Source organism: Schistocerca gregaria, chromosome 8, assembly GCF_023897955.1.
Source record: "Schistocerca gregaria isolate iqSchGreg1 chromosome 8, iqSchGreg1.2, whole genome shotgun sequence".
In the NCBI taxonomy this organism is placed as follows: domain Eukaryota; kingdom Metazoa; phylum Arthropoda; class Insecta; order Orthoptera; family Acrididae; genus Schistocerca; species Schistocerca gregaria.
Window position 1 is genome coordinate 125082909 of NC_064927.1, and position 14016 is coordinate 125096924.

Here is a 14016-nt window from a genome sequence, read left to right on the forward strand (position 1 = left end):
AGGTTAGTATTGTTCCAACATTTCTGCGGAATCCAAACTGATCTTTCCCAAGGTCCGCTTCTACCAGTTTTTCCATTCGTCTGTAAAGTATTCGCATTAGTATTTTGCAGTTGTGACTTATTAAACTGATAGTTCGGTAATTTTCACATCTGTCAACACCTGCTTTCTTTGGGAGTGGAATTATTATATTCTTCTTGAAGTCTGAGGGTATTTCGCCTGTCTCATACATCTTGCTCACCAGATGGTAGAGTTTTGTCATGACTGGCTCTCCGAAGGGCGTCAGTAGTTCTAATGGAGTGTTGTCTAGTCCCGGGGCCTTGTTTCAACTCAGGTCTTTCAGTGCTCTGTCAAACTCTTCCCGCAGTATCGTATCTCCCATTTCATCTTCATCTGCATCCTCTTCCATTTCCAGTACATCGCCCTTGTATAAACCTTTTATATACTCCTTCCACCTTCCCTTCTTTGCTTAGAACTGGGTTTCCATCTGAGCTCTTGATATTCATACAAGTCACTCTCTTTTCTCCAAAGGTCTCTTTAATTTTCCTGTAGGCAGTGTCTATCTTACCCATAGTGAGATAAGCCTCTACATCCTTACATTTGTCCTCTAGCCACCCTGCTTAGCCATTTTGCACTTCCTGTACATCTCATTTTTGAGATGTCTGTATTCCTTTTTGCCTGCTTCACCTGTGTTTGCCTCACATAAAAAGTTCAAGGAAGGAAGGAAGGACAAGAATGTGTGGAAAATCAGCAACACAATTGCCGTCCTCGGACCAGCATTACAGACAAAAACATTTGTATGATTAAAGACATTATTACTGACGATTGGCAGGTGAGAGTACCAGAAACTGCACCAAAAAGTCAGAATCAGTTGTGGGAGCTGTCTAGCAATCATTGCAAATGACCTGCAGTTCCGTAAAGTGTGTTCCAGAGGGTCCATAAACTTTTGACCGAAAATCTTAAGTTGAGACATTTGGAGGTCTGTTAGAAGCTTAAAGCAATGTTGGCGGAAGAAGGTGATGCATTTTTGAGTCGGATTGTCACCGTTGATGCAACATGGGTTCACCACTACATTCCAAAATTCAAACAAGCCAGTAAGGAGGTGCAGAGGAAAGTGGAAGCAGCACCATTGAAAGCCAACACCCGACTGTCATCTTGGCAAGGTTCTTTCAACCTTTTTTTTTCTTCTTTTTTTCAATCGGCGAGGCATTTTGCCAATTGATTTTTTTGTATGAGCGACGCACAAACAATGCTGCTTACTAATGCAAACTGTTGAACAAAGCGAGAGTTGCATATCGCCGCAAAAGACGAGACAAATCGATTCGACAGGTCATCCTCCTCCACGACAATGTGCGATCCCATACAGCAGCTCAACTGTCTCGAAGCTACAGGAAATGCACTGGACTGCACTTGATCAGCCTCCTTACAGCCTCGACTTATCACCCTGCGAGTTCTATTTATTAAGACCGCTTAAAGAAGCTGTAGGAGGGCGATGATTTGAAGATGACGAGAGTGTGGAAGACTTAGTTCGCAACAGGCTGGTGACATGGCCCAGTTCTTTTTATGATGAGGGCATCAGAAAGCTGCCGATACGCTGAGACAAATGCATTTTCAAAGCAGGAGACTATGTGGAAAAATACATTATTGAGTTTTTCAATAAATGAATTTAAATAAAAAATAAAGTCCCATTTATATTTGACCCGCCCTCGTAATTTCTATCACGCCCTGTGGCCAACTGTGCAGTTTAAACATTCTAACACAAGCTGTTCAGAAGTTATGATGATTTTATTTCATGTAGTTCAATACTTGTAACCCTTTATATAGTGCTATGGGTGGGACAGGGTAGGTCCTACAGGAAAATGGGATGGAGGTTTGAACAGAGGGGCAGGGGGCATAGGAAAAGTGGGAAGAGAACAACATACTCTGCATCTAACTTGTACTAAACTCTATCATTTATGTACCTGTACAAAGCTTTTTAGTGAATTAAGCACATCTGATGATGCCAACTACTTGCTGAAACCAGTAATGTGTGTGTTTTTTTATTTAGCTAAGTGATCGTGTGGTGTCAAAAAGTGTTATCATTTGTTACGAATGTTAATTTGGAACAGCATACTACCTATTTCTTAAGTGATTACTGTAACTTCTTTCTGTGTATGTACATCACCTTACGTATGACATCCATTGCTGGGTAAAGACGTTCTCCAAACTTTTCCAATTTGAATGCACATACATACTTCACAAACCACTGACTAGTCATTTCCTCGAGTGTTCCATTCGCAAATAGAGTGAGGAAAAAATGACTGTCTAAAAGTGCCCAAATGAGCCCTAATTTTGTGTTCCTTATCTTCATGGTCCGTGCGTGAAATGTGACAGTAGAATCATTATGCAGTTGGCTCCAAGTACTGGTTCCCTAAATTTGCTCAATAGTGAATTGTGCAAAGACCATAGTTTTTCCTCCAGGGATTCCAATTTGAGTTCACAAAGCATCTCCATAATACTTGTCTGATGAGTGAACCTGCTGGTAACAAATCTAGCAGACCACATATGAATTCCTTCGGTGTCTACCTGTAATCTGACCTGACTGGGATCGTAGACACTCAAGCAGAACTCAAGAATGGGTCACACTAGTGTTCTGTTCGTCATTGCCTTTATGGATGAGCTACATTTTCCCAAAATTCTTCGTATAAAACTAAATCAAGCATTCACCTTCCATACCACCAACCTGATCTTCTCATTTCATATCACTTTCCAACATTACTTACAGATATTTAAGCAAAGTGACTGTGTCAAGCTTCACTCTACTAGTGTTGTATTCAAATGATAAAAGATTGTTATTCCTACTCATTCGCATTAACTTACATTTTTATATATAAACACAAGCTGACATTCATCACACCAACTATAAATTTTGTCTGATTCATATTGTGTATTCTTATAGTCAAGCAACTATAACACCTTCCTGTACACCACATCATCATCAGGAAACAGCTGCAAATTGCTGCTCACACTGCTTGTCAGCTCATTTATGTATATAAAGAATAAAAGCTGTCCTATGACATTTCTCTGGGGCTCTCCTGATGATACCCTTGCCTCTGATAAACACTCGCTCTCAAAGACCACACTTCTATTACTTTATAAGTCTTCGAGCCACTCAGATATCTGGGAATCACAAACCATATGCTCGGACCTACACAAACAATCTGCAACATGCAAGTTTCATATCAGCACACATTCTGCTGCAGAGTGAACATCTCATTCTGGGGTTAAATATTATCTAACATGTAACAGCTGAAGTGTCACTGTCCAGTGTAGCCTAAACAGACTGCGATGTAGACCAGTAAACAAATTTTTTGCAGATCAGTCTGTCGCCACAGACACATTTTTCACTGTCACATTCATTGGCTTCGCCAACTCACAACCAGACTGTTACATTCCAGCATAACCCAGACCTGGAACTATGCTATAGACATATGTCGCCACAGCCAGATTTTTCAGTTTTATGTTTGTTGATTTGTCAAATCACAACTAGACTATTGTACTCCAACCTAACCTAGATGTTGGTCTACACTACAGAGCAGTTTGTGTGCACAGACAGATTTTTTTGCACTTACTCCCGTGTTAACAGTTTCATGCTACTTTGCCAGTCAGTGAGGTAACTACATCAGTACTCTGCTAACCACTGTGAAGTGCATGTCAGTCGGTACTTCCCCTTGAGCCAATTATTAGTGCTGCTTTCCATTCTTTTAAAGTTCCAAATGTGAAAGGAATGACTGTTTAAACGTCTCTGTGAGTGCTGTAATTAATTTCATGTCCTCCTCTTTATTCCTACAGGAGCATATTTAGAGAGTAGTAGCATATTCATAGACTCATCATTTAACGCTAGTTCTTGAAACTTTGTTTCCAAGGTTTCCCAGGATAGTTTGTATCTATCTGTTGCAAAATTTTAAACGACTATTTTGTCCATACATTGCGAAATTTTAAATACAACAGAGTCTTGCTAATCTGAACCCCGGTAATCCGAATGTTCAGTTAATCTGAAATATGAAAAATGTTAGTCTAAGTATGGAAAACTGTGCGTTAAACTGCTGTACATACACACTATTTTGATTTACACAGTACAATAAACATGTATTACAAAAATTGGCAAGAAAACATTAGGCTTAAACAATGCATAACGATGAGAGAAAAGCTGTCAAACTTACTAAAATACAGCGGACATTTTATCCCTACTTTTTAGATTACAAAAACTCAGTCACTGTTTTTGGGCATAATGAAGACAGTCTTTATATGATGCATAACTGTGCCACTGTCTCATAAACATCAAATCAGCATGTGTAGCAATGGACTGTTGCTCCAAATAACTTAACGCGAGGTCAAGGGCTTCTGCTGCGTCACTGTGTGGCACCAGCTCTCCTTCGTCGCTTTCAGGCTCATTGTCACTTCTGTCACAGCAGTCCACTTTTCCTGGTCTTGAGTCACAGCGGTAACTAAACCAGTGTCAGTAAGGTTCTCCACACACGCCACATCCCCTGCCATCCACTCATCTACATTTTCTTCACTAGCTTCTTCACATCCAGGGATTGTCTGTCATTTGTAGTAGATTTTCAACTATGTTGTCCAGAAATTCAAGAGATGTCCACAGTTTTCTCCACGATTTTCTCAGAGTATTTTCTGAAATATTCTGGCATGCCTCAACGTCCCAATAAACAACATTCTTCACACTGGTTCTTTTTTATTTTGTCCACTAAAGGAATGCTATCATCTTGGATCAGCATTCTTAAAAATTGTTTTCTGTAAATCAATTTTAATGTTTGCTGTACGCCCTGGTCCATCAGCTGTAGAAGTGCTGTAACATTCAGCGGCAAAAACTTCGCCACAATTTCTGCATCACATAATTCCTCAGTGCTGAGGTGAGATGGTGCGTTATCAATCAAAAGGATTGCACAGGGAAACAAATGATTTTCCTTAGAAAACTGTTGAACTGAGGGAACAAACTGGCCATGAAACCGTCTTTGAACAGCTTACCACCCATCCATGCTTTTTTCTAGTTGCGATAATATACAGGCAGGGACTTCATGTTGCAGTTTTTAAAAGCTCTGGGCCTAGCAGATTTTCCGAACAGCATTAAAGGCAGCTTGTGATTACCAGTAGTGTTGCTGCACCCTAATAAAGTCACACGATCTTTGCACATTTTGAAACCAGGAGCATGGTCTTCTGATGCCAGGCTTTTTGTTGGCAATGTCCTAAAATTAAGGCCAGTCTTGTTAGCATTATAAATTTGTTGGGGATAATACTTTCCCTCTCGTATCATTTTTTCAAACTCACCCAAGTATTCCTTCACTGCATCACGGTCGGAAGAAAGCTTCTTTCCAGAATTGTTAGCTGATGGATTCCATGACGTATTTTGAATCTGTCCAACCAACCTGTACTCACACTAAAAGACTCATTACCATTCAGTAACTGGTTCAGGTAAACAGCCTTCTCCTGAACCAGTACTCCACTCAGAGAAGTTCCCCTTTCTCTTTCCTGCATAAACCAGAGGAAAAGAGCTTCGTCCACTTTATCATACAGAGACTGTCTCAAAGTCTGCCAAATTTCGAGTGTTTTTCTGAAGACGTTGCACAGGACTGTTCAAGCTTCATTCAAATCTTCTTCCAATCACAAGTGGTTGGTTTAGCAGCAGCCAGTTCAGTACTTCTGAATGAATACGATATAACTGTTATGTATGCCAGCGATCAATAACTAACATAACAAAGCGCATTTCGAGCCAACTGGCAGTGCACTGACCTCAGACTCTACAAAGGTCTCAACAGTGCACAACAACAAGGGTAGGTAGTGAGAGTGAGCCATTGTTTCCACACTTGTTCTCATTTGTTACCATGGTGTACCTACTTATCTGCTTGGTATACTTCATTTTAGAAACTCGTCACTGTAATTCCGGCTAATCTGAACAAATCGGTAATCCAAACAAGGTCCAGGCCTAATTAGTTTGGTTTAACAGGACTCTACTGTACCTACAATTCAATAGATTTAACAGTTAGTGATATTTTTGTAAGTATCATATTCATAAATTTTCCAACATATAAAATATAACTCATGAAAACATATAATAGTCTGGATGCAATTATCATTTTCACTAACACATCATTTTTGATGCGAATTACCTCTATAAAATACATGTAACATAATAAAGACGCCATTAGAATTGTGTAAATTTGCCTCCTAATGTTGTTAATTCCATAAAATATTAAATCTATTTTGTTTGGATTATAATTAGCCCATACAGCAGATGAGGATCTGTTTAAACTCAAAATTATTGCACTTGTAAATGAGTCATAAATCTTTTGTTCCATAATTTTGCATCTCTCTTCACTAATGGCACTGCGACAGGAACAAGCTTTTCAAGTTAACACTTATTCTGAGAGAGGTGCCACATACATTGTTGCTTCAAAGGTTTTGCATCTTATTCACCAGAGGCACTGCAGGCATCATGTTGTTTCTGATTGGCTAGTCTCAGCCAATAAGGTTATTATGTATGCTTCAGGCACAAGCGGTTGGTGCAGTGGTTAGCACACTGGACCCACATTTGGGAGGACAGTGGTTCAGACTAGCTACTGGCCATCCAGATTTTGACTTTCCGTGATTTCCCTCAATCACTCCAGGCAGATGCTGGGATGGTTCCTCTGGAAGGGCATGGCCGATTTCCTTCCCAATCCTTAACACGATCTGGGGTCCAGGTACATGTTTTCAGTCTTGTTGGAAACATACGATCTGTATTTTATAGAAAATCATTAGTAAATATTTAATCATCATAAATAAGTGCATAAAAACCATACATGTGACCTAAAAAAGTAACCAATTTCATACTAATTGTGTAATGAAATGTTGTTTTAGCCAATTGTGGAGAAGCCTCTCCAGCTTCTGTTCTTTCTGACAGCTTGTTTGTTAACTATTGTGATGTCTGTATTGAACTGTGCACCAAGCCCTACTTTTGTGTGTGGGAGACTATATCATGTCTCTCTTTCTCACGTCCTAAATCAATTTCATATTGGTTTCATGTAATATTAGACCTTCCCCATCCTACACATAATGATAGTTTGGTATTCCTGTCCATATCTATATATAAATTAGTGGCTTCCTTTGGCATGGGTAATTGATACTTCTAAAATGTAATACATATCAGTATGTGTGTTTCTGAACTGGGAATTTTTTGAGATGATAATCCCCATCACCATTAGAAGCTCCTGGCAAATCAAAAGAGTCATTACAGCATTGTGCTATGTTCACGTGGGAGATATTATTGTTAAATGTGGCTACTTTTGTCAGCATCTTATGTCTGTGTGTGATGAACAGGTTGCAGCAGGCAGTTGTGGTACATAATCAGCCAGTTTACATAAATCATTTAAGGTGAGTACTGGAATGATTCATTTAACAGTTAGTTTGCAAAAAAAGGAGGTAAACACGAGTGTGTCAGATCCGGGAGCACCAGAATATTAATTATCATCTTTTAAATGACCAATGTAGTTTTCAAGCCATTTTCCACCTCAGGTGGAGTGAACACGAGAAGTTGAGTTAGATACTTTCACAAAATGTGAATCATGCAATTGACAGGCTGTTTTCACACACATCATTGCTGTCTTCACATTCGGATTAAAACCAAATATCATTAGAGATTTGTCATGTGATGCTACAGTGTTGCCACATTAACTGTAATTTGCACTTCTGTTTAAGTTCAAACAACAGAAATTGGGCTGCCAGCATGTGCAGAAAGTATTTTTTTTTCTAGCAGCAGTTAAATCCAACCACAGAAAAAAAATGTATATCCAGAACTACCAAAGACTCTCTACATGGGGGTCAGCACTGTAATGAGAGCAATGTGCAACAATGAAAAAGTTATTTCTGGGTCATTCAAGACTTGAAGTGAAATTTGAGTCCATGTTGTCAGACAATCTGCATGAATGTTGAAGACTCTTGGCTTGTGCATTGCAAAGGACTCTGCATAATTATGTGCATTTCCTAAACTGCTAGTAACAGACTGAGCTAACTAGCAGCTGTAGATGAAATCCTGTTTCATCTGTAAGTTTCCTAAAGCTACTAAAACTATTTGTATTTTTTCTGTAGGTTGGTGTGAATCCATATGACTACAGTGGGCATGTAGCTTTGATAACTACGTTGCAAAAATTAGCTGATCTTAGCAGACTGCGTGCTGCCAGGGAACGCATGTGTAAATATTTTCCCTTGGCACCTGGTAAGTAGATTTTATTTTAAACAATGCAATTTTGCTTATATTTCATATAGTAATGTGATCACTTTATGTTCCAGGTCTTTGGCTGTCTTGGTTAAGAGATGAAACTGCTGTTGCTACGTCAGAGGAAGAAAAGAAATCTGCTCTGAATTTATTTGAAAAATCAGTGCAGGATTACATGTGTAATTTTCTGATTTGTTATTAATTCAGCTTTACATTACTGTCTCAGGATAATATTTAAAATAACAAATTTCTAATTTTCTTCCAGCTGTTGACATATGGCTAGAGTATATCCGATACAGTCGCAGTTGTGTAGGGTCTGCCTGTAATGAGGATTATGTGCGTGATGTTTGTGAGAAAGCTGTTGCAATTGCAGGACATGATTTCAGGAGAGGTACAGAAGTCTGGAAGGAATATATATTATTTGAGAAACAATTAGCAGCTGTAAAAGAGGTATGATGTTATGTGTAATATTTACGAAAGAAATATGAATATAAATGTAACTATCGCTTTATGGTCTGTATGTGGGGCCTTTGTATTAGTTTTTTGATGAGATTTTCCTCTTTCTCATCCTTGATGTTGCCGTGTGTTTAAATTGAAAATGTCTGTCTGTGTTAACCCGTTCCTGTTTGACTACCAGAATTGTTTAATTTTTCTTGGTTGCATTTCTTTGGAAATTCTTTTTCCATTTCATCAGTCTTCCCAAACATGGATGTTTACTTTACTAAATTCTCATGTGGAAGATGGATGTTACCTATGTAATGGAAACCATAGAGAAGAAATACATCATACCATTGCTGCTACAGTCAGCCTTGTTTTCAGTTTTTCTGCTCTATTCTTTTATTTATCCGCTTCTGCTTTCTTTCCCCCTGTATTCCGGGGACTCTTTTTAAAGCATTTAGTACAACAAATTGTAGACTTAGTCCTTTCTTGATTTGATGCAAATTATTTCAGTAGGAACAGGAGAGATGAAAGCGCCAATTCAGTTTTTGAGTTGGTAAGAAGTACTGCCACATTTGAAAACTACGTAAAAACTTTGAAGCTTCTGTTTTATTCATGGTTGCATTTGATAGAGAGAAATATGCTTCAAAATATATAAGCCCAAATGTTGAAATTTTGAAAATTGTTTTAAATGTAGATTAATAATTAAATAAAAAACATCTTAATGCTGACACATAAACATAGGTTAAAAGCACAAAAAAAAGTAAAATACAAATCCACAATTGTGTCCCACAGGCCATCATAAGGTATGCAGCAGAGGATACATGCTGATGAGCCAAAACATTATGACTGCCTGTTTAATAATGTGTTGGTCCACCTCTGGAACACAATACAGCAGCTGTTCTGCTCGCTTTTATTCAGCAAGCGTTGAATAGGTTTCCAGAGTTACGTGGCACCAGATGTCTATGCACAGGCCATGGAAATCCAGTAAATTACTGGCTGGCAGTCTGTGGGTGCCAGACAGTGTCACAGATGAATGGAGGGATATTGGTACCCTGCAGTAATGTTCATATAGTTCACAGATGTCATATAGTTCACAGATGTATCTGATTACTACCACAGCTTCCACAAAAGCCCAGGTCAACATCTCCCATAGCATAATACTGCCCTCAACAGCTGTGCCCATGGTACGGTGCTCATTAAGAACAGCTGCCCACCTGGGTGACAGCATGTTGGAACACAATTGTTGACCTTAACTAACAAGAAACTTCATTCATCTGAGCACATAACACATTTTTATTGATACACGATCCAATATCAATGACCCTGTTCCTGCTGCAGTCATAACTGATTCAACAGTGTGTGCTGAGAGGCATGTTCCAAAACACGTTTGCCTCCACCAACATTATACTCTTGTCATCAGGTCACTACCTATCTTTATTTTTAGAGTGGGAAAGCATCTGACCCCTACATTCTGTAGCAAGACATTGGTGTCAGACACCTTGTTGCCTACTTGTGATTTCACCATCCTTCACTCTCATTCCATAGATGCTCACAACAGTAGCACAGTAGCAGTTGATTGGCTTCGCCATTTCTGAGATGCTCTTTCCTGGTACCGCTGTAACAAAACTACTTTTTGTCAAAATCGCATGTCAGTGAATTTCCCCATTTGTGGTCCTTATAGTTGCTAGAATGATTCCTAGTTTGCCTCTGGTCGGGTCTGGTTATGCACTTTCCTTATTGTGTCACACAACTATAATGCCACCAGGTGGCATTCAGTCTCATTGTAGGTAGTGGTGAGAATGATTTGGTTCATCTGTGTATAATGTACAGTTATAAAGAGGCAGAGTGGCAGGCCAGTACTTACTTTCAGTGAAATTCCTGTACAGCCAATATAAACATTAAAAGTAGATAAATAAACAGCTATAGTTGGCCTTTGGAACAATCAGTTCTTTCATCAGGGGGAAAAGAGGAATAGGACTGGGATTGAGGGCAGATCAGTAAGACTCCGGGTTGAGGAAAACCCACCTGTTGCACCCATTCTACATTCTCTCTCTCTCTCTCTCTCTCTCTCTCTCTCTCTCTCTCTCTCTGGGTGAACAGTTGCCAGCCATTCTCTCTCCTTGTAATTTTATAGTTTTACTAAAGTGGATTTTCCATTTGAATACACTCTGTAAAGTAAGGGCATTTGTACCCTCACCTCATACACTTCTGGTGAATGTTGTGCAGGAAGAACAACCACTGTGCATACACGGACTTCCATTATCATTATTTACTACACAACACCCAAATGCGCCCCCAGGGGTTCAGCATTCATTTGCTGGGTACGGGCTTGGCAACCCCGGGGTTCTTGAGCTGGGGACTGGTAAGCGCCGCCAGTCCCCTGTCACCGTAAGCTCTGGGCATGCTTCAACGACCACCGTGCGGTGCGGCGGTGGAATGTTGTGTGTCTCAGGGAGTTGGGATCTTGGCTTGGCCGCCCGGATCGCGAGGATGGAATAAACCTCTATAAACAACCCCTCAATCTCAAGGTGTGCTGCGCGCCGATAAGATGCATGGCTGTTGAGGTGGAACAGTCATAAACAGCTATAGTTGGCCTTTGGAACAATCAGTTCTTTCATCAGGGGGAAAAGAGGGATAGGACTGGGATTGAAGGCAGATCAGTCAGACTCCGGGTTGAGGAAAACCCACCTGTTGCACCCATTCTACATTCTCTCTCTCTCTCTCTCTCTCTCTCTCTCTCTCTCTCTCTGGGTGAACAGTTGCCAGCCATTCTCTCTCCTTGTAATTTTATAGTTTTACTAAAGTGGATTTTCCATTTGAATACACTCTGTAAAGTAAGGGCATTTGTACCCTCACCTCATACACTTCTGGTGAATGTTGTGCAGGAAGAACAACCACTGTGCATACACGGACTTCCATTATCATTATTTACTACACAACACCCAAATGCGCCCCCAGGGGTTCAGCATTCATTTGCTGGGTACGGGCTTGGCAACCCCGGGGTTCTTGAGCTGGGGACTGGTAAGCGCCGCCAGTCCCCTGTCACCGTAAGCTCTGGGCATGCTTCAACGACCACCGTGCGGTGCGGCGGTGGAATGTTGTGTGTCTCAGGGAGTTGGGATCTTGGCTTGGCCGCCCGGATCGCGAGGATGGAATAAACCTCTATAAACAACCCCTCAATCTCAAGGTGTGCTGCGCGCCGATGAGATGCATGGCTGTTGTATAAGGCTTACCTAGGCACGCGGGGCTCTGTCTAGGTGGACTTCTAGTTCCCTAGCTGCTTGTGGGACCGAGATGGATCCTTCAAAATCCTTTTTTCCTCCTCCCAGCGGAAAGGGTGGGCCGCTGGAGGGTTCTAACACCCAGTCTCTGAAGAGGGCTCATGCAGTCAGTCCCCCTGACTGCAGCACATCTTTGACAAGTGAAGTCTTTAGTAACAGGATGCATTCTGGTGCTCAGAATGTGTTTCTCATTGTGAAATGGAAGGAGGGTAGTTTCGAGAAGGTTTCGCCCTTCTATATACAAAAGGGATTGGAGGGCATCTGTGGCTCCTTGAAATCGGTGAAGCGCTTACGTAATGGGACCTTGCTAGTGGAAACTTCCACTTACCAGCAAGCAACTAACCTCCAATCTGCTAAATGTCTCGGAGAGTATGCCATAGACACTGAATTGCACAGCACCTTGAACAACAGCAAAGGTGTTGTGACATGCCGGGATCTAGTTGACATTCCCAAGGACGAAGTGCAACGTGAGTGGGCTCCGGAAGGTATCGTTGATGTCCAACACATCATGAAGAGGGTTGATGGCAATCTTGTCAAATCCGACTTCTTTATTCTGACCTTCAGTAGCACAAAACTTCCTGAAAATGTTAAAGCTGGCTTCCTTCGCCTTAGTGTGAGGCCTTATTTCCCGACCCCAATGCGCTGTTTTAAATGCCAGCGTTTTGGGCATACCACCTTAGGATGTAAAGGCGAAGCGACTTGTGGCAACTGTGGTAAGGCTGCTCATGAAGGAGTTGGTTGTTCGTCTCCAGCTAAATGTATTAATTGCTCTGGGAACCACCCTGTTTGGAGTAGGGACTGCCGAATATTTTTAGAGGAACGTAAAGTCCAGGAAATCAAAACAACCAAGCGAATCCCCTATGGTAAGGCCAAGAAGATCTATAAGTCGATGCAACCTCCCACATTTGCTACTTCTTTCGCATCCCTGGTTCAGAAGCCTACTCCAAAAGTCGATGCCTCAACGCAGACCGAGGTGGTGAGTGTTGGCACTAACACCTGCAGCTGTCAGTGCACTTGCAACACAGCCAGTGTTTCAGAGCCGGTAGCCCCTACTTGAAAGGCAGACAAGGGTATAGTGGCAAACTTGGGCCAGCCCCTGTCGCCTCCAACAGCTGAGGCTGTTCCCAAGCCCAGTGCGCCAATTACCACTCCCACAGCTCCCCCAAAGCCCACCAAACCACAGAAAGCTCCTGTACCGCAGCAACACTGGGTCAAATCCCGTGGTAAACCGTCTGACCATTCGGCTGTTGTTTTACGTGAGGCTTCATCTGACTCTTCACCAGAGTTGATGGAATACGAAGGATGTGTGGGGCAATCAGCTCACCCCACACCTGCCCCTCCACCTGCTGGGGTCTCCCCGCCCCGTCGGAGAGACAGAATGAAGGTGCTCCCCCCAACATAGATGGCTCCCATACTTCAGTGTAACTTGCAAGGGTTCAGGACGCATGTGGAGGAACTTCGTCTACTCTCTCAGGGTAGACCACTGTGTCTCTGTCTCCAGGAGACTTATTTCCATCCCTCATACTCCCCTGAGCTGCGAGGCTATACACTCCACAAAAAGGACGACCTGCGTGGAGAGAGAGCTAGAGGAGGTGTTAGGTATTTTCGTCAGAACGGACTACCACTCCTCGCCTCTCTCGCTTATGACGACTTTACAGGCTGTCGCTGTGTCTGTGCAAGTACGTCATCCATTGACTGTCTGTTCACTTTACTTGCCCCCACATGAGGCACTTGATGAAGTGGCCCTCACCGACCTTCTTACACAGCTCCCCCAACCATTCATTATTTGTGGTGATTTTAATGCCCACAATGTGCTTTGGGGCTCTGCAATTACCTGCCCCAGGGGAAGAGCAATTGAGAGGCTTCTCCTGTCATCCTGTGCCTACTTGCTCAATGGAGGACAGAGTACTCATTTCTGCACAGCGACTGGGTCGTTCTCTGCCATTGATCTCTCCCTTTGCTCTCCAGCTCTTGCCTCCAGTGCTCACTGGGAAGTGGTCGCTGACTTGCATGGCAGTGATCATTTCCCCATCTGGATTCACCTGCCAG

The 14016-nt window shown here is 41.8% G+C and overlaps 1 protein-coding gene across 1 annotated transcript in view; it reads left to right on the top strand.

The window, feature by feature from the left end:
- LOC126284348 (squamous cell carcinoma antigen recognized by T-cells 3) overlaps positions 1 to 14016 on the top strand; it is a 79590-nt gene that overhangs the window by 4472 nt on the left and 61102 nt on the right. Inside the window, exons 2-4 of the mRNA XM_049983203.1 lie at positions 8119 to 8245; positions 8320 to 8424; positions 8511 to 8695. Of these exons, the coding sequence (XP_049839160.1) occupies positions 8119 to 8245; positions 8320 to 8424; positions 8511 to 8695 (417 nt within the window). The remainder of the gene's footprint in view (positions 1 to 8118; positions 8246 to 8319; positions 8425 to 8510; positions 8696 to 14016) is intronic.